General features: G+C 35.7%; 1 protein-coding gene across 2 annotated transcripts in view; it reads left to right on the top strand.

The window, feature by feature from the left end:
- Positions 1 to 21,460, top strand: part of LOC139963225 (uncharacterized) — a 58,244-nt gene that overhangs the window by 15,065 nt on the left and 21,719 nt on the right. For both annotated transcript variants that reach the window (XM_071963808.1, XM_071963807.1), the window contains exons 10-25: positions 351 to 481; positions 6,183 to 6,215; positions 6,702 to 7,042; positions 7,406 to 7,547; positions 8,086 to 8,273; positions 8,794 to 8,958; positions 10,769 to 10,919; positions 11,260 to 11,603; positions 12,414 to 12,570; positions 15,761 to 16,186; positions 17,020 to 17,148; positions 17,996 to 18,159; positions 18,639 to 18,786; positions 19,284 to 19,446; positions 20,221 to 20,465; positions 21,057 to 21,437. In XM_071963808.1, the coding sequence (XP_071819909.1) occupies positions 351 to 481; positions 6,183 to 6,215; positions 6,702 to 7,042; positions 7,406 to 7,547; positions 8,086 to 8,273; positions 8,794 to 8,958; positions 10,769 to 10,919; positions 11,260 to 11,603; positions 12,414 to 12,570; positions 15,761 to 16,186; positions 17,020 to 17,148; positions 17,996 to 18,159; positions 18,639 to 18,786; positions 19,284 to 19,446; positions 20,221 to 20,465; positions 21,057 to 21,437 (3,308 nt within the window). The remainder of the gene's footprint in view (positions 1 to 350; positions 482 to 6,182; positions 6,216 to 6,701; positions 7,043 to 7,405; positions 7,548 to 8,085; positions 8,274 to 8,793; positions 8,959 to 10,768; positions 10,920 to 11,259; positions 11,604 to 12,413; positions 12,571 to 15,760; positions 16,187 to 17,019; positions 17,149 to 17,995; positions 18,160 to 18,638; positions 18,787 to 19,283; positions 19,447 to 20,220; positions 20,466 to 21,056; positions 21,438 to 21,460) is intronic.

Here is a 21,460-nt window from a genome sequence, read left to right as displayed (position 1 = left end):
CTATCTGGCCCTCTTAGACACCTTATAGAAAACCCTTGTCATACACACTTGGTTTCTAAACAGACAACTGTTCTAACCGATAAGAATCAATTACTTTGTGGATGCATGTACTGTAACACCTCTGCTTTTTTGAAAGATGCATAAAATTATGATTTATTTATTATTTTCATTTCCAGCATCTCTCATTATGAATTTCATCTTCATGAAGCATTAAAAATTAATTTTGCTGTTTTAAGATATTTGTGTAAGGGGTTCTTGGGAGGGGGGGTGGCTGGGGGAGGGAGGAAAAAACAATTTCGCTATCTACATCTTGAAATAAATTCTTGTCTTCTTTCTTTGGTAATTCATAGTTACAGATATGAAGGTACAGAATATTTTTCTTCTTTGAGTTGCATGTGGTCCAGCGTGGCTCCTACCTCTGTCGAAGGAGACCTGCTGGAGTTTCACGAGGAAATAGATGTCTTTATTAGGACTGAAACGGGTAACTACTCTACTTTTCTTTAAGTATACAGATGCCAGTTCTTTTCTAAACAGAAGCGGTCAAATATATATCCATTGACAAGTGAAGAAAACAAACTTTGACTAAAAATGATAAGAGGTCACAATTTGAATTAAATTAATATTACTGTTTTTCATGTTGTTTTTGTTTTTGTTCCTTTTTTTGCTTTTTTCTAACTTTTTCTCCCGAGTTCAGTGGAGAATGCCGTAAAACGGAAACGCTCTGTCTTAGGTATGTGTGGAATAATTTGTTTGACATGCCGTAGAGAAAAGCACTTTATGTTACCAACTGTTTTGCATGTTGTGATGAAGTTAGCTTTAAAGACTGCACTACATATTATACCATTAGTTATACTTGCAACCGTTGTTTGACTTTTCTGATGGTGAAGGTAACGGTGGTGGTAGATTATAAATCTATTCAAACATATTTCACATCATCCTGCACATAACTTTCAATGCTACATTCTTGAAATGACATAGTCATGTACAGTAAATAATGACCAACAGTTCTTACGCATGAATTACTATAAAGTTAATTAAAACACACAGGGAGTAATTAGAATATATATATTAAGAGTATAAATCTATTTAAACATATTTCACATCATCCTGCACATAACTTTCAATGCTACATTCTGCAATGAAATATACTGTTTTGTACAGTCAATAATGAACAACAGTTCTTACGCATGAATTACTATAAAGTTAATTAAAACACACAGGGAGTAATTAGACAGGGCGTAATTAGCATATTCAAATTTTGTGTATCAGTTTTGAAGACTTTGAATTTTGTCTCTTGTAAATTACTATGATTCCTGCACAAAACTACTATTTGATTGATAGCAATTTACCCATATCATACAGCATTTCCAGATGTGCACATTACTGGATTAGTTATTCCCTGACATAGTATGAACATTTGAATATATAAGTATAAGAACATTTAGGTGGTCTGATAGATGCTACTGTATGGCTGTAGTACTGGGTGAAGGGAATGTTATATGATGAGAATGTACTCGGTGATTACAAATAGTAATCTACAACAACCGGCTGTGACTAATTTTGTATATGCGCTAGACTGTCCCGTCACACTTCAAAGCATGAAATGAGAAAACAGTAGTGAGTAGTGTTTGCATTATAAGAATTAGATAAAGGTTAGGAACTGTTCATACTGTCAGTACGAGTGCTTTGATGCATGATATGAGAGAACAGTATAGAGTGGTGTCAGCATTAGAAGCAGAAAAGGTTAGGAACTGTTCATACTGTCAGTATGAGTGCTTTGAAGCATGATATGAGAGGACAGTATAAAGTGGTGTTAGCATTGGAATCAGATAAAGGTTAGGAACTGTTCATACTGTCAGTACGAGTGCTTTTGAGCATGATATGAGGGGACAGTATGTAGTGGTGTTAGCATTGGAATATTGTCCCAACTGGCTGTCAACATGTGCATTAATAATAGGCATACTGTGATGTTACTAATTTCAGCATTCTTGAGCTATTGCTAGCATAATTTGGTTCTTAATTCTCAGTACTCCACAAAGATTTGTTGCAAATGAAAACTCAATCAGTACCAGTGTCGTTAATTTCTTGGGGCACAAAACTTTCTGTACGTTCAACTAAGCAGTTAACAGCTTACCAGTCAGGAGCTACAGTCAAAGTGTATCTATTAACTTATATAAATAGTAAATGACTTGATTGAAGTAATGCAATGTTATTTCCAAAAGGAAAATAAGGCTCTAATAGATCTGTGAAAGGAATATGTCTGTTTTTAAGAGAATAAATTTGGGGATAAAACTCACATTCGTATTCAAATGCAAAGAGAGTATCCAACTAAAATTTGACCAAATAATTTATTGAAGATACTGGTAAAGCATTGAAGTTAGTTCAACTTGAATCCACGTTGGAAGTGATTTGAAGAGCAAGTCACAACAAGACAAGGTGCGAAAAAAGCCAGTAGGGTTTAGACTTATCAGCTCAAGAAATTCAAGCAAATATTAAGAACAGAACTGTCCCAAGACAGCAAGACCTTAAATCTATCCATATGAACAATACTGTATTTTTTAAAAGAAATGGTCAAGCTTTTGGAAGGTAAAGCTTACCCAAATAGAATAAAAATTTAACCTAAAATGATATTACTTCTCTCCATGTCTTACTTTGTTCAAGCTTCCCAACCCTCATAACTACCCAATGAGAGGCACTTTAGAGATCATCACCCCCCCCCCCCCCTTTCCCATTGGTAGTAAATTTAAGTACACCATAGTCAAGGTCTTCCAGAGCTAATAGCTCCTTCAGACTCCACAAGTTTTGCTGTAATTGTATTGAAAGATTTTAAAGAACCTCACAGAGTGGGACCACTCCATATTCCAATAACATCAATGCACAGATATGTTAATTTATGCGACACACAAAATGCTACCTTCTAACTCTCTGTTCATTGAAATTGTCATTCCTAGATCTCATCAAGATATGAATATTCCTCTTTTTTTGGATGAGGAATGTTCATACCATACTCAACGACTCTTTAAGTTGTTTTATTAATTTTGTAAGCTCTCATATAAAGCCATTTCATGCTTTCAACTGTGCTGTTTGTTTTTATAAGAAACACACACACATGAATCACCATATAGTTCATAAAGTAGTCCAATCTAGAATCAAAATGGAAGCACTAAAAACCAAATAGTTGTGTAGTTTCTTTGATGATGAGTGGTGGGCTCATCTGAATAAACTGATATGTTTTATATATTATCAATTATATGAGAAAATGGCAATTTAGTATAAGTTTAATACCATATTACAAGAATAGGAATGAGTTAGTCAACCTTATAAACCCTAGAGAAGATATTTTTTAAAAGTAAATTCTTGGACAAAGCAGAAAGCTGACTGGGAAATGGGAAGTAAACTTTACAAGAGCAAAGACATTTCTGGCTGGAATGGGATTTGAACCAGTGACCTCAGAGTTATGTATGTGAATAATATTATAGGCAGACTTATTTTCTATAATAATATGTTTTGAATTTCATTAACTTTTTTAATACAGAATCATAAAAACTTACATTGATTTATTTGTTTTGTACAAAAACTACGGCAATACGTCTTTTATTTAACTGGTTGCCAGTTTTGCATGTAGCCATTTTTGTATGCTATACCAGTTCTTTAACTGTTGTAAGATTTCTGAAGGGTACCAGTACATTTGTGGTTAGTTTCATCTAGGTATATGGTTTCAATCGTTTATTAGCCTTATTAGAATTCATGAAACACCCAGGTTACTGTATCTGAGGTTTAGTATAGTCAGCTTTATTCACATCACTAATCACTCTATTGTACTTCTGTGTTATTGTATCATATAGGAAGCAAAATCAAGAATTATAACAACCTTATATATGGATTGTAACATATCTATAGACTTAACTGGTGTTGTGGTCAAGTGGATAAAGGCAATGGCATTTGAAGCAATGAGGCTTAGCAATCGGAAGGTTTGGGGTTTGATTCCCAGCGGGGTCATAGTAAGGTGGGTTTTTATCCAAGAGCAATCTACGCTTTCCCATCTGAAATGACTTTCTAAATTGAAAAGATTCCAAATTTGGTTGAAAATATTGAATTGAAAGCCACCCGATCCGTAAGTTGTAATCCATAAGCCCTTGCGGGTTTCTCACACATTTTTGGTCGCTTAAGCGTCGTAAAAATAGCTGCTGATTATTATTATTATTATTATATATATATCTATAGATAGTATTTATTGCATCAGTACGAAATCATAGGTGTTGATGTCTAATTAAACAGGGTCGGTAACATGCTACATAATTGTGGATCCAAGGGGTGTGGGGTGTACAGGTCCCCTTTCAACCTCACACAAAATACAAATTTAATTATTAGCACAATGTTGGGTTTAGCCCTAATTAAAGATCTAATTTATAGTCTTAAAATGACTTAGCATGCACCTGTTACATTTTATCTGGGACTCACAGTCCCCTCCTTTACCTGGGATTTGGCTTCAGCCACACCAGGGTCACACCCCATCCTCTTTAAAGTCCTGAATACGAGAGAATGTTGTGTGGGCTTGTGATCTAAGGATTGCAGGTTTGAGTCCTGGCCAGATCATTACATTGTGTCCTTGGGCGAGGCACTTTATCTCCATTGCCTGTCTTCACCCAGGTGTATAAATGGGGACCTGTAAGATAAAAGTGTCAGTTTGGCCCTCCATGTGGAGGGATTTTCTCTATGTTTGAAAGGTTATCGTAGACCAGGGTAATATTTTGATGCGCCATTAGCACTGTTATCGGTGGATATTCCTGCGCTTTATAAATCTCCAATAGTATTATGATTACGACGCCCCTGTTGGTGATACAGCAAGATTGGTTAGTTAGTGTAAATTATTTACAATTTTACTGTACATAGTTTCAAGGTCTAAAACATTGTTTATTTTTTTTTTTTTTTTTATATTCATACACTATTATTGTACATCATCAGGGTGTCTGTTGTAGTTAGTTTAGCGTAGGGGTTTAGTGTTCTGGACCTTTATACCAAATATAATAGTATAATTGTAGATGTCAGACAACAGAAAGCTACTATGTATGTAATCCTAAACATCCATTCTACAGGTGAGTGGTGCATACTGAAATATATCATAAACATCCATATTATTTAAGTACAATATTCTTTTTGTCTTAAACTTAACAACTTATTTATACTGATGAACTCTCACTGGACTAAACTTTTACCCATTTATCTACTCGTTTATACTACACACTCTGAAAGGAAACCGTAACACCACAGAGAAGATAAAATTGCTCCTTCCTAATTTTAAAGGGTGGCTTTAGGCATAATTTTACTCTCTATATTTTAAAGTCCATCACAAAAGAATCTTCTGCAAGTGATGATTTGTTAGCTTTTCCAACTATCCAGTTATTCTCCTGTAAACTATGTTAAAGGCATTGAAGACTCGCCCCAAACCATGTGTCGCCCTCTGAAATAGTTAACTTTCCTTGCTTGCAAGTGAAGTTTTCTGCTTGTCACTACAAAGTGCAGACAGTAAAACTTGATACCTTGTTATTATAAGCTGGACCTGAGATGTCCATCGTTTGTACACTGTGCTTGTATCATTTGTACACTGTGCTGTGGATATTGATCGCAGCTGTACAGTATGTACTGACTGTACACTAGTGTCTAATTACCAAAGGTAGCAAGCTGTGAGTGTGTATTTTCTGGGATCGATGGTGGTGGTCTAACACTTCTGTTACACCTCATTTGAAAATAGGTCAGATTACCGACATGAGACGTTTCTCTTTGCGCGAGTCTTCACACCCTTTAATCTCTGGAAGGATCCTTTAAGCCTAGACTAATCTGCCTCTTCAGTCTAAGCTTAAAAGTTAATGTTAATCCATTCTTTAATAATTCAAATAACTCGACCAATAGGAGTTCTTATAACTTCATATCAACAAGAGAGCACCCTTGGGTAATATTCAAAGCCATTTGTCCTCGACAAAACTTTGGAATACATTGTAAACATGTCATTTGAGGCCATTATAACAGCCATAGATGTTTTTCTCAATCGAAATTTGCTGCATTGCGTCCGAGGAACTGACTTAACAGTCTGTGTTCTGTACTAAGTACAGAAATCATTGATATTAATCATATTTGACTTTCCATACTTTGATACTTCATTCTGATTATTCCTCTTTGATTAGAATGCGACTTTTTTCTCGTGGATCATCTACCAGGTAAGCAATATGATATTTCTATAAAATAGAGAGCTCATTTACATAAGAAAAGGATATTAGAAATTCTACCTTTTTAGAACCATTCAAATATTTTCTCATTCAACTTTGTTTTGGTTTTTTGGGTTTTTTTTATGTTAGGATGGCAAATGAATAATCCAACAAAAGGAGGAATATGTAAATGAGTGAATGAATATGTATAGTTAATACAATGAGGAGGAACTGGGCCAAGTTAGCAAAGCTGTTGTTAGATCCCAGTTTCTCCAATATTAAACATTTTCATTTATTAAAATATTGATGAAATCTAAATATCTCATGATAATATTTGTTGTTTTTTGGTAAGTTTTTTTCCTCTGAATTACAACTCTGATATTGCTTGTACACTATTGTAAGCACACTATTGTGTACTATACAATGGATGAACAGAATGTGTGTTCAGCCTCAACCTCATCTTGCGATGTGAAAACCTCCACATTGTCACCTCTGCAGAATACTGTCCATTGCCTCTGGGTTTGAAAGAGGATTTCTACGATCGAGGGCGCAGGAGGAGAGGGCAACCTGGCATACAGGATAGAGCTATATCTGCCTCTAGTTACTCAGACGAGAGTTTTCACCCTCGGTTTGTCCGCTACGACAGCAGATCATGTTGGAAGAATAGCAGCGATGATAGCGAGCCCTGGATTCAGGTGGATTTTGAAGACCTCCACATCATCACTGGGATCGTTTTGCAAGCGTGTGTTGAGACTGGATGGGTCGAGGAGTTTACGATTCAATCGAAGAGAGCTGTAAATGCTTATATCACTCACAGAGACAGAACAACAGGGAGAAGGGTGAGCACAAAAACAAAAAATATATATATAATCAGCGTCCATAGCCTAGTGGTTAGGGTGTCCGCATATAAAGCGGGAGGCCCGGGTTTGAATCCCGGTGGAGGCTGGAAGTTTTTTCACTGTTCTGGATTTTACAACTCATTACGATTTCATTTATATATATCTGTCACCCAAATTGATTTAGACTGCTTACCATCTTTGAATAGTGCTGTCAACATACCAACAAATAATAAATAACTAGATGTAATAAACATAATTATTATGTTTTACTCATTTTTTCCATTTCCCTTTCAAGATAAATGGGAGCTTCTTATTTTTCAGACAAGTTGATGTTAAACATCTTTGCCCTTTTATTTTATGCAGGTCTTCTCTGGTAACGTCAACTCCCATTGTGCGAGGGTCATCGCATTTGATCCGTGGATCTACGCAGAATCTATTCGTGTTATACCTATCTCCTGGAATACAGAAGTTGGTTTGAGATTTGAACTACTTGGCTGTCAAGAAGGTGTGTTTCAATGTCAAGTTAATCTTTACAGATATTGGCAGATTTGAGCAGGAAGTGCTTGAAACTTATTATTGATTAAAAGTATCTTTGTAACAATATATTGTGTAATCTTTGGGCTGTAATAGAAGGAATTGGGTGGGGGGGAGGGGGGTGACTAGAGAAAATTCTAGGCAATACTATACGTCTGTGGCATGGCTATATAGTGCCATCTGAAGTGGATACAAGTTGGCTGAATATTTCACCCGAGAATGAAAAACATGGAAAGTCTTTTAATTTCATTTATAGAGAGAATTATTTGTGAGTTGTGTTAATGAGTTGTATCGATAATGTTGAAACTGGAAGAAACTTTAAGTACAGTGAGAAGCAAAATTACAGAGTGAGATTTTGGAAAAGAATGTCCCATACTGTACTCACCAAGTAAAAGGCCACATGGAGTTGTGCCATTGTTTTACAATTGTGAGAGAAACCTTGCTTGAATTACCAATTTGGAAAGCAACAACATAATATGACCGTAGCTTTAATTTGCTCATTTCCACAGACTGTGACTTCGCATTAGGGCTTACAGACCTTAGTATCTTCGATGCTGCCATTACCGCCTCCAGCTTATTGGATGACCTGCATCCTCCGAGAAGTGCACGCATCCAACCTCTGGGTCTTCAGTTTGAGAGCAGATTAGGCTGGAGTCCTGATCTTGAGGCTGATGGTGGAGTACCTTCATGGATACAGGTAAAGAAGATTTCATCGTTTTGATTGTTTGGTAGAAGACAACTACTTCCTCTCCTTAAAGTTAGATGGTAATACTGTAGAAGCATTCTTCATTTCAGAACATAATAAGAGCTATACAAAAAATAAAAAAATTGTTAACATCAGCTTTAACATCTACTGTAAATTCCTTTGTAGGCAAATAAATATAACTTTGAGGGCCTGTTTCATTTCCTTGTAGGATCTAATTCAAAGGCAAAGGTTTGTAGAATATCCTGCTAGGTTAAATGTCAGGCCAATCAACATTTATACAAACATGTTCACCCTAGTAGAAAACTTTCATGTAAGTACTCTGTTATTTCATCCGTCCTGAAAGGTGCCAGGAACTGACAATTAGCCGTAAAAGTTGGGCCTGTAGGTATATCAGCTGTTGAAGTGCTGTAGGTCTCCTGGTTGTGTAGATCACTGTGTGGAAAGTACAAAATGCAAGCAGGTACTGTTACTTCGTAGTCAAGACTTTTCTTTTCTTTGGTTATTCCTACAGGTCAACTTTCCTTATATTCAGGTCATGAAAGCTGTTATTACACAAGGATGTAAAGAATCAAATTCTTATTTGGAGACTTTCACCATGGATTATACCGTTGCAGCAGATGCAGACGACGCCGATGATATTCATCCTTACACACGACCAGGGTCTGATGAATATCTGGTAACTCTAGTCAATTTTAAAATAAAGGAATCTACTAACTCTTCTTAGTTTTGATAACAATATTCATCCTTACACACCACCAGGGTCTGATGAATATCTGGTAACTTTAGTCAATGTTAAAATAAAGGAATCTACTAACTCTTCTTAGTTTTGATAACAATATTCATCCTTACACACCACCAGGGTCTGATGAATATCTGGTAACTTTAGTCAATGTTAAAATAAAGGAATCTACTAACTCTTCTTAGTTTTGATAACAATATTCATCCTTACACAGGACCAGGGTCTGATGAATATCTGGTAACATACTGTATGTAACTTTAGTCAATATTAAAATAAAGGAATCTACTAATTCTCGTTATTAACTTGATCAATGTTGTCTACAAGGTTGTCTACATGTAACAAACATATATCTATTTATGTTTATCTATGATTCAATGTCAGCCTTACAGATTAATGACCTTGAGACTCTTGCAGTACTAACCATACCTCACATGGAAGCTGACCTTGTAAAATATCCCAAGGCAAAGCTAGTGAAAGAAGATGACAGAGTGAGGATGATCAAACGAAGTAGTTAATCATAACTGACCAAGGAATTACTCACTTGACTCGACAAATATGGAAGATTCTGTACTAATACGACAGGTACATCTAGGCTGCAACTAACTGACAGATTCCACCTTCGTGGACTAGACGGTTCAGAGTGCTGTATCCAGTCTTTTATGACTTGTATGAAATAATATCTTACATCCAGATGACACAATAGGCAAGAAACTGTACTAATAAGACAGAAGTAACGTACCTGTAAGCCTGCAAGTGACTGACAGATTCCTTCGTGGACTAGACGGTTCAGAGCGTTGTATCCAATCTTTTATGACTTGATTGGAATTATTTCTTACATCCAGATGACACAATAGGCTGATTTTCGTAATAGGAACTTCACATTTAAAGAAAGTAAAAGACAGCTTTCTACGGTTCTTAGATTATGATATTATTCATGAATGTAGTCACAGAATGTTGAGGACAGGGTTCATGCCCAGCACTATTTTCATCTAAAATCCTGACATTCCTAACAATATTTTCAACATAAATTGAAAAAAAAAAAATCAAAAATGTAAATTGTTAGCAAAACTAGTACTTGTGTATGTGCTTAAAAAGCTACACAAGTGCCAGCATTTGGCATCTGAGCACCTTCAAAAGTCGCAAAATTTCTTTAAGGGGGGACACCCCTTCCCCCTTAGACCCATCCCCCAGGACGGCGATCAGTATACCCGGCACTCAGGAAATCCTGGGCACATCCCTGCATGATGGTGTACAGTTGTGGGGCAATGCTAAAGAGGAATTTTGGTGAATTTTAAACAAAATGATTGTAATGATTCTCTATGATTTTGATCGGTGGTGCTGTTCAGTTTCCTTCTGCAACGTGATATTACAAATTTTTGCTAATTATTTCACCAAAATGATGTATCTATCGTTAGAATTCCTCAGTAACAATGCAGTATTTTAAAAAAAAACAGTAAACTTCCACTTCACAGAATCTGTTTAAAAATATGCCAGAAAAGTTCTATGGAAAAAAAATGTTGTAACAGATTCGATCGTAGAAAATACAAAAATACGAACTGATATGCGACCACGAGCCTCAAGTTACATAAGCCGTTTCACAAAGGTTATGGTCCGGTTAGCATAGCTATGCTAAAATATCATGGCTGATTGATTAAATTTATATCAACATGGTAGCTCTATTTCAATTCATATGATGTTTCTTGTTTATTTATTTTTAACATTTTAACCATCTTCTTTATCAATATAGATTTTTCATGCCAACACTGACTCGGAAACTTTAGTCCGGAATGATCTACCTTTTCAAGTCCGCGCACAGTTCGTTCGTGTCAACGCCATCAGTTGGGGAGGATCTGGGCCGCCATGCATGAAGTTTGAAATTATTGGATGTGCATATGAAAGTATGCATTCTTTCTACTCTTAATCTTTTGGAAAGATTTGGTTTGAATTTGAAAAAGTAGGACACTTTAAACGATCACAATTTATGCAAAAATCGTTCACATTTTATTAGTGTAATCATGTGTACACTATCCAATAAACAGAATGATTTTAATGATGACTTGATCACTTTTGAAATAGTTATGTTGTCTCAGGTTAGTATCGTTTCAATTCTTAGCATTATTACTCGTTTTGGTAGGGCTATGTAAGCTGGATAGACAGACAGACAGACAGGACTCTCGGCTTGTGTGTGAGTGAATCAGGAATTTTATTCTATTTTTTTTACTACTTTTTTCTTTGCAGTTTGTGGACAATCACTAGGCATTGGAAAAGGTACATTGGGGGAAACCATATCAACTTCTTCTAGTGGAGCATGCAGCCCTGAAACCTACAAGTTGCACGGAAACAACACATTTTCCTTTAGTAATGTGTTTTCTACCACGGAGAGAATAATAGAGGGGACCCTTGAAATCACTCTACCAGAAGAATATTCCATCACTGGTATTGTCACCCAAGGAGCCTTGCTGCTCGACAACAGTGAGGCTTCTACTTGGGCCACAAAATATAGACTCTTGTATTCCAGGGGTGTTGGTGATGGCAACGACTTTAGGGATCGGCCATACGTCTCTATTAGTGGAGCACAAAAGGTTAGAAGAACAATTAGGTATTGTGTCATTAGCGAAAGTTAAAATATTCATGCAATAGTCGCAGTTTAGTTCTACTAGCTTCCAGTAGACGTAGTTTTTAACCATTTTTTTTTTCAATTCATTTCAAGGTGTTTATCTGCAGTTATCATGACATTAAAAGATTTTGTTCCATGACAATAAATATTCTTACTTGAGCTTTAAAATAAAACTTGTTAGCATACTGCATTCCATTGGCATATACATCTGTAATGGTTATCACTTTGTAAAGTTCTATAAAATATGGCCGTTGCTTTTTTCATCCATGTTATTGGACATTACAGATAATGCAGTTATAAACTGTAGTTTTAAGCAGTAAAGTTTGTCCACATTTCGTGAAGTTATTAAGCCCATGCTAACATTAAATTTAAAATGGTACGTTGGGAAATAAGTATAACACAGTTTAGATATTTGGAAGCTGGTCTCTTCTCTGTATCTTCATTTCTCTTAAACTGTTCAATATTCTATAAAAATAATTATATATCCGTTTAGTCATAATCTCTTCAATAATATCACGAGGATAAATAAATTAAAGATTTGTTATTTTTGGAGATTTCAAAGATTATGTAGCGACATCTTCTGCTCAAATGCTTTATCTCCTTAACTTACAAGAGGCAAGGTCTACTAATCTCCCACGGATGTCTGTGGCATTTGAGAGCTTCAATACCCAAATCTACCTTTATTAATTTACTATTACTCTTGATAGCTTTACTGTTGACTAATTCTTGGGGATCAAAATTGTTATCACATATTTACTTTTTCTTTCAAAATTAGGAATTTGATGCCAATTATGACAGCATTACACCGGTTTTCAATGAACTGGATAGACCAATAGCTGCCACTTCACTGAAGCTTATAATTTACAACCATGAAGTTGTCTCACTGAATTATCCCTGTATTAGATTCGATCTCATCGGATGTAAAGTATCAGGTATGGTTCTTCCTGCTTTCTCATTCTCAATTCATGTTGAATAATTATTATTATTTTACCAGATTTATGTAGCACTTGGCCGATCTTCAATGTTCTGTTAGGCTTGTACACAGTAAGCATATATCAGTACGGTATAGAGGTGCTTGAAAATGAATGGATTTATATGCATGTACTAAATTTCTTTGCATTCTGCCCAACAATTTAGCATGCAACAATATCTAAACACCTTGAGCAGTAAATGTACAGTAAAAAATATTGGTCATTTGATTAGGAAAGGTCAAGACTGGAGGTTGCCTGGTTATGAACCCAGATTAGGATATCCCTTCTCTTAAACTTTTGTAGCGTGGTTTGATATTGTAGTGGACAGATAGAATAGGTCTGTGTGTTCTATTTATGTGTAACACAGTTTTGTGATGTGCTTCAGCAGATCTAACCCGTCTGTATGGGTGTACGTATGTGTGCATGTACGTTTGTGTGTCTACGTTTGTGTGTGTCTACGTTTGTGTTTGTACCATTTTCTTTCTGTCAAAGTATGTTCCTAAACCTAAAATGTGCTTATTGACCTTACATAATAGAGAACAATATCATAAGGAACTGTTGCTATATCAGATTTGGATAATCCTAATCCAGGCATCAGATAATCCAGATTCTACTTAACGATTCTTCATAGCGGATCTCTCCACCCAGACAGTCGCATCGGAGTGGTATGTAACGTATTGAAAGGCCCATTAGATATGACAATGTTCTGTAGGCTATTTCGATGTGCTAAACTGTTATGTTCCTGTTATTGGTTGTTCACTGATTATATATGTGACTCATGTTAACTATGCGTGATGCTGTTGGTCACAAATTAGAGTTGAAATTATAATTTAATGTAAATGTAAAATGTTGTGTAAAATTAAAATCAAGAGTTTTAAAATGAAGATTTTGCTGTTGTAAAAGTGTTCATTAATTGTATCAGCTTAAAGTGATAATTGACATCATACCAGTATACCTAATTCCAATGAAAGAAAAGAAAAAAGGTCCAATAATGACACCACTTACCTGCAAGACCCTCTGATGATGTGTGAACAATGGAAGTGGGGTAGGGGGGTGGGGGTGGGGGTGTGGTTAAGAATGAAATATTACTTGGTGTTGATAGATATGTCCTTCAACAGATTCAAGAGAGAATCTTCCTAGGTGGTCTGTGATGTCATCCCTTCAACTTCACAGCTGTTGTTTTGCCTGATAATTGTTTTGTTTAAATTTAACCTTGATAGGTGATAACATCTTGAATAGCTTACAGTTTCATCCTGCATTGAATTCACCCTGTGAAAATAGAACTATTTTGTCTTTGAAACATGACTAGTAATAGCTCTGTGTGAAGAAGGGAAAAAACAGTGCCTGCAGATTGACAAAACTCAATTTTCAAGGAGCTCTATTGGGGGTAGAACTGTGTAGTCATGATATCCTTGTATATGTGATCTATCTATTGATTCTGAGGATGTGAAACAGTCACGGGGCACTTAACTCAATAGTAAAGCGGTTAAGATATTCTCTTCAAAATAAAATAAAAGTGATAGCTAACTGCTTATCCACTAGAGAGCCTGTGTAAGAGAATGTGTAAAAGTAAGTTGGCCTGACGTTTCGATCCTAGCAGGATCTTCTTCAAAGGCTAAATGACAAGTAACAGATTCTCTTGGCAGTGCCAGCTGTAATACAAAATAACCCAAGAAAAGAAAATGAATGAATCTTTAACTATAACAACTGAAATACATTTGAAATTTTGAATGCTGGTTCCAGTTAAACAACTCTACACTTTAACTTAACTTCTGCAAATTTGCCACCCTGCCTCACCCCCCCCCCCCCTCCTCAAAAAAAAGAAACAATGAGAGGAATTACATTGTCTCAAGTGATCAGAGAAGTTGTCTCAAACTCAACTTCAGACAGGCATAGATTTGAATGACTTTTGTTCTGTTAGATTGGGCATGGCTAGAGTGTTATCACAGTGAAAAGCTTGTAAACACCATATCACTAGACCAACAAGTTGAGTCAATGTCATACTGCGTAGGTAGATGTCATACTGGGTAGGTAGATGCCCAATGATGTGTAGATGTGCCCTGTTGTTTGTGGTTCCCATATCATGGATATTAATGAGTGGGCCATGATTAACATAAATTCTTAAAATGGCAATATCTCTTCAACAGTATGTTTGAATAAGTTCATACTTGGTATGGTAATGTAACTATATAGTTAGTATATGCTCTTTGCAACAACAACTTTGACATCATTAATATTCATGAGTTAGTGGTGCTTAACGGGAAATAGTAAAAAAACAGCTTGTAAACATGATATCTCATCAACCAGAAGTTGAATCAATGTCATTCTTGGTAGATAGATGCCCCATGAGTGAAATTGTTGGAGGTCAAAAGAGGTTAACAGGTGTTAAAGTCTGAAAACGTTTCAAACATAACTGCAAAATTGAAGCTACAATAAATCTGTCAATTCGCCAATTACCTGATTTCCTTTGGTGAACATATTATGGTCAAATTCAGTACAGTAAAGTTTTGTGAACCGCCTCTATAAGTCTTTAACAGAACATACAGTCATACAGGAAAGTTTAAGGAAAGTAGATAATAGTATTGCTTCAAGCACACTCAAGTAGCCATCATCTAGTTTCACCCTCTGAGCTTTTCAGGGGCCAACAGATTATCTCAAATGGTGGAAAATTGGCTCATGGGATCAATAGGTACCTCAATTGGTCTCCAATTGATAATATGTTTGATGAGTTATACCAGACGAAAATATCAAAATTGAAAAAATCTTTCCCTGTGCATTTAAACAATCTCACCTAGCCCTCTTTGTCTACAATAACAAATCTTAAAAGTAACTTGCATTAGAAATTGGATTACAAAGACTATACTATAAAATCCTTACCAGTGAATTAAATGGTTGAAGCTTTGTCAACATGATAGCTGATTCCTGATACCTTTCTTTATATGTTGCAGCATTAGTCAATAGATAATCCTCTTTATTTTGGTGTGCATAAGTTCATATATATAAACATGTATAGCTTACCACACTATGAATATGTTTTGTCATCGTAACCACTAACTGTTTTGTTGTCTGTTTCTGGGTGTAATGTAATGTCTTTCTTATTGTTATATTTCAAGATGCAATTTTTATTTTCTATTTTTCATTTTCCATCCAGAGAGAGGTTTTCCTTGTGGCAGTTCTGCTCAAGAACTCGGTGGTTACTGCATGGGTTCAGTGGAGGGGGGTACAGCGGACCCTTGCGTAAACATATTTCACTCAAGCAGCCATGAAGCTATTTTAAGCCAACCTAACACTATGGCTGACGTTATCAGCAATTTCCTGCAACTCCTCCTACCCGGTTACACTCATTACCTCATAGGGCTGATTCATGTAACCAGCCGGCCCTTCAATTCATCCCTGGCACCATTTGTCTGGCTGGATGGAACCCCTCTTCTTGAAATTTCTGAATTTGACCCCGACATTGACTACCAGAATAGTACGGAGCAACTCTGTGTCACCATAGATCTCACAGACCAACTGAGCTGGAAAGCTCTCCCTTGTGATTCTGCAGCCATTGTACCGGCTTCCTTATGTCAGTTTGGTAAGTCCAAATGATGTATCTGGAATTATGAGTAAATCTATACATCTTAAAATTTAACATGTTTGACAGATGATATTTGGCAGTTGTCAATTTGGCTAGTTTCGCTAATGATAAAGTAACCCCTTCCAGGTATAACTCAAACCTAATCCATCTATTGTCTTTATCAAACTGATAACAATTCTCATATATCATCAAATGGTCTTATTGCTATGCAAAATGGTCATATTGCTATGCAAAATGGACATATTGCTATGCAAAATGGTCATATTGCTATGCAAAAAAATTTGAACACTAAATGTCATATTGCTATACAAAATGGTCATATTGCTATGCAAAATGGACATATTGCTATACAAAATGGACATATTGCTATGCAAAAAAAATTGAACACTAAATGTCATATTGCTATACAAAATGGTCATATTGCTATGCAAAATGGTCATATTGCTATGCAAAATGGACATATTGCTATGCAAAATGGACATATTGCTATGCAAAATGGACATATTGCTATGCAAAAAAAATTGAACACTAAATGTCATATTGCTATACAAAATGGTCATATTGCTATGCAAAATGGTCATATTGCTATGCAAAATGGACATATTGCTATGCAAAAAAATTTGAACACTAAATTATTCCCTTGATATAGGTCAAATCCCCATTGTAAAAGATTTACAGTAAAGCAGGAAAATATATGATCAAATTAAAACTGACAAGATTTATGTACAAATAAGTGTTAATCATTGACGTATACTACACCAGGTACAAAGTTTCTAATATTGTGAGTCACAAAACTGCAAACTTTTTTACGATGATTTCTCGCATTTCAGATATTGATGAATGTTTACAAGACACGTACGTCTGCAGTCATGGTTGCATCAATTATCCCGGTGGATATCAGTGTTCCTGTCCAGAAGGAATGTATTTAGAGCCTGGACCAGGCCAAGAGTCTTGTCGCTGTGAGTAAATATTCATGTGTATTATCCACTTTTAATTTTTCTTTAAAAAAACAGGCATAAATAAAAAAGGCAGTCAAATGTGAGCTAGTTGCATGATAAATTATCAAGAGTTCTTTTGTACTATAAACATGTTTAGTATTAACGGAGAATCTAACTTGCCCAATACTATGGAGTCTGTGTGATAGAGATATATAACTGTGAAGTTCCCCCAAACACTCGCATTTTAATGTTTGTCTTTATAGCTAATATGACCTTGCAATGGCATTGGGCTCAGTGTCTGCAGTTGTGTTTACATTCACCATGAAAGTATGAAAATGATGAAATAAGGAAAAGGTAAAAGACATCACCTCCAAGCGACATTTATATCACGTCATATCACACCGTTGACAAGTTGCATGGTAGCCTGGTGACACATTTTGATAATAACCCAAATATCTCCCAAACAGAGCAGGAGTTCTCTTCATATTGTGCTAGATATGAGTTCCACCACAAAGGCAGAGTAGCTAGAGTTCAACAAACTTGTTTTCCAAACCCTTGAAAGAACAGTACACGACTCCAGTCACCAATTCACAAAACTAGACGTACCAAATCTTAAGAAGAGCCTGCTAAGCAGACACTGCAAAGCAGCCATCTTGAATCTGTCAAATAAATATGGCTCCTGTTAGAGTCTTATCAGACAAATCTAAACTGCTATACTACGCCTTCGCAAAATCAAAATTAACGCATATTTTCATTACCATGATGAAGTGATTATTACATAGAAAGTCCCATAATTGCAGTTTTTATGTAATATGTCATCATTTCCTACATTTCAATACCTTTTTTTTATTCTTGAATATTTGTTCAGCTATCTGTGAAGTTCTTGGCTTATCATTGTCGTCAAGTCTGCCGGATTCATGCATAGAATTTCATTCTGGCAGTGACTTCGAGACGGCTAATCGTGATTGTCAACTCACCGGCAAACGGCTGATGACTGCTAACGAGTTATTATCTGTAACTAGTGAATGGATAGTAAGTAGAAATGCTACAGATATTACTTCAACTTCAAATATTTTTATCCAAAGGATTTAGATTATATTTACTTTGTGTCTTTTTTTGGGGGGAGGGGGTGGTGGGACATGGTGCAACTACATCAATTCAATATTAAATTTTAACACAAATTAATGTACATCTAAATGTTTATTTTACATTCTTATTTTCTTTGGCATTTTTATTTTTCATACGGTTGTATTCTCTCCAGACCATGAGATTGTTTAAACTTAAAAGTGTATTTACATGTCTTCTTTGGCCTTTGTTTATTAAATTAAGGTATATTTCCTTTGTCTAGTATTTTAATTGGCCCATCAGATCATTTAGACACGGATTAATATTTGGGGGAGGGGGAAAAGGAGAGGGGAGAGAATACAGATGAATTTAATCATTTAAACACAATTAAATATATACCTTTTTTACATACTTGCTATGGATGTTATTGTTCTTCTTTTTGCCAGGGTGTATTTCCTCTGTCTAGTATTTGGGTTAGCCCAACAGATCGTTTAGACACAGATTGTTATGTGGCAGATTTGGGTGTAAGTCTGGGAGAGGTGCAAGTACTAAACACACCATGCAGGTCAAATGTTACATTCATTTGTGTTCAAGGTTTGTGGTTTCTTATTATATACTTTTAACTATTCTTTGATTAGTAGCTTCCTCTGCCAGTTTTCCTGAAATATTTTGGATCTTTTATCATTTTCGGAAATCATAGCAGGATTCCCAGATCATAAAAAAGTCTAAGCCAACAGGACGTGCATGAGGTCACTGCTGAACAAGAAACAAATTAAATTTGTTATGATGCATCCAAAAAAATTCTTTTAAGCATGGTTGCATATTGATTGAAACAAGACTACCACTGGTCCCCTTCTCTGAATTTCTGCTGAAAAGTTACCTGTAACAAAAATTTGGCCAATGTTTCCTTTTCCACCTCTACAGTACTTCAGTAGTAAACATGGCATCTACTGATACTTGTCTCCTGTGTCCACTCTTCAATGACACCCTGGATCAGCCAATGCTTATGTTTTACTCTGCATTCTCTGCTATTGAGAGAGCTTAATTTTCTTTCTTCATTTTCTTTTTGTTTGTTTTTGTAACTTTTGTAGATGACCTTCCGCCGACCTTTGAACTGGTCACATCGTACAATACCACAAACTATACAGTTAGTGATAACTCACTTTACATCATATGGACAGGTTTTGCTCCTTGGTTTGGGACTCTGACATCAGCTAATTTAGACATCAGAGTGGAAGAACATTTGATCCTAAGGTAAGCATATAAGGTAAACAGATAGTTTCTCAGTCAGCTAATTTAGACATCAGATTGGAAGAATATTTGATCCTAAGATAGGCATATAAGGTAAATATAGTTTCTCGGTCAGTTAATTTAGACATCAGAGTGGAAGAACATTTAATCCTAAGGTAAGCATATACTGTAAGGTAAAAACATAGTTTCTTGGTCAGCTAATTTAGACATCAGTGTGGAAGAACATTTGATTCTAAGGTAAGCATATAAGGTAAAAACATAGTTTCTCTGTCAGCTAATTTAGACATCAGAGTGGAAGAACATTTGATCCTAAGGTAAGCATATAAGGTAAAAACATAGTTTGTCAGTGCATTTCTTTCGTTTGTAATTTTGATTTATTATATTTTGCAAAAACAAAGACTATTTCTTGGTAAGTTTGCTTTGACAACATTCCTACATTAAGTTTTCTAATTTATGCCTCATTGTGATAATTAAGAGACCACATGTAGGACAACAAAAATTTGCTGGATGAGCTTGAATGCTCACAATATGTCAGCAAACTTTTTAGAAAAACATAAAGGATCGTCTTTGGCAACTTTGGAACATTTATTGTGATAGAATGAGATTTAGATGATAGTCAAACATTCTAGCATTGCTATAGATACATAAACTGAGCCAAACAACCCATTTTCTGAACTGATCGTATAGTATTTCAGTTTTGTCCTTCTTTAGGTTTTCTCCTATTTTCTCTTCCTACCCACTGTTATATTATTACCTTCTATTCATATCCATCCGTAGGGTTTACTTTGTGTATTCCAATCTTCGGCGTCAACCGTTCCCTGGATCAGGTTGTCTAGATAGGTTGGTTCTCTGGGAAAACCTCCCAAACAGCAGAAGGAGAAGACAAGGCGAATACTGTAGTGAACTGTCAGATTTCAATCTGGAATCGACTACGAACCACATCACTCTGTCCTTGATGGTAGACTACTTTGTACCAAATATGCCAAATTATATCACACTCCAGCTGCTGTATGAATCCAGAGGTCAGACATTTCATCTGATTCTTATAATCTTCAGAACTCATTGGTGGTTTTTGACAGTCACTGAGTTTTAGATCCCAAAATTTTCTTTAAGCATAAATGCTAAAGTGTTGAATACTCTCTATTTCTGACAGTCATTGAAAAGCTTAGATGGAAGGAAGGAAGGGAAGAAGGGTCTAAAAATCCTTATTTTAATGTTTAATAATGAGTCTCCACTTAGCTGTCTTTTCTAGCAAAAGATAAGGACAGTTTAGGTTATCTTTAGACTGTATGAAATGGATAGTCCAGGAGAAAATTTATTTTGACTTATGGAAAAAGGACTAAATTCTAGTTATTTATTCTGGTCAATATGCATGTATTTTCCTACATAGTATATGTGAGATATTCACCGTTGAAATTGTCACAATTTTTTCCAGATATAAAACTTGAAATTGAGATATTTTGTTTTGAAGCAAACATTTTGTAATGTTATAGATATAGTAATACGATATTTAGTCGGTAAATATATGAATTGTTTGTGAATATTCAGGTTTATTCACTTTCTTTTGAGCTGAAATTAATTTCTAATCCAATTTTTTTTTTTTTCCTCATCAGATTGTAGCATACAGGAGTGTAACATATACTGCGCATCAGCTGACCAGAATTACACTGCTTCACAAGGCCAACTGCAGACGTTTAACTTTCCAGAAATCCTTCCACCTTACTATTCTTGCTCCTGGACAATTTGGCTGGAGCCTGGTTCATTCATTCGTCTCCAGTTTTTGGAGGTAAACATCGCCTGTTCCGAGAGACATCGTGTCAACATCTTTTCACGACGTATACCCGGTAAAAATCGTCTGGACATGAAGCACCCAGCAATTCTGTGCCAACAGACAGAGGCGATAACCATATCAGAGAGAAATTCGCTGGTGATCACCTACGACACAGGCCTGACTCAGAGATCTGGCGGATTTCAAGCTGTGTATGAAACATCAGGTATTAAAATCCAAAGATTTAAA

Source organism: Apostichopus japonicus, chromosome 21, assembly GCF_037975245.1.
Source record: "Apostichopus japonicus isolate 1M-3 chromosome 21, ASM3797524v1, whole genome shotgun sequence".
In the NCBI taxonomy this organism is placed as follows: Eukaryota; Metazoa; Echinodermata; class Holothuroidea; order Aspidochirotida; family Stichopodidae; genus Apostichopus; species Apostichopus japonicus.
Note: the sequence above shows the minus strand (reverse complement) of the source record. Positions and strands in the feature narration are given on the sequence as shown.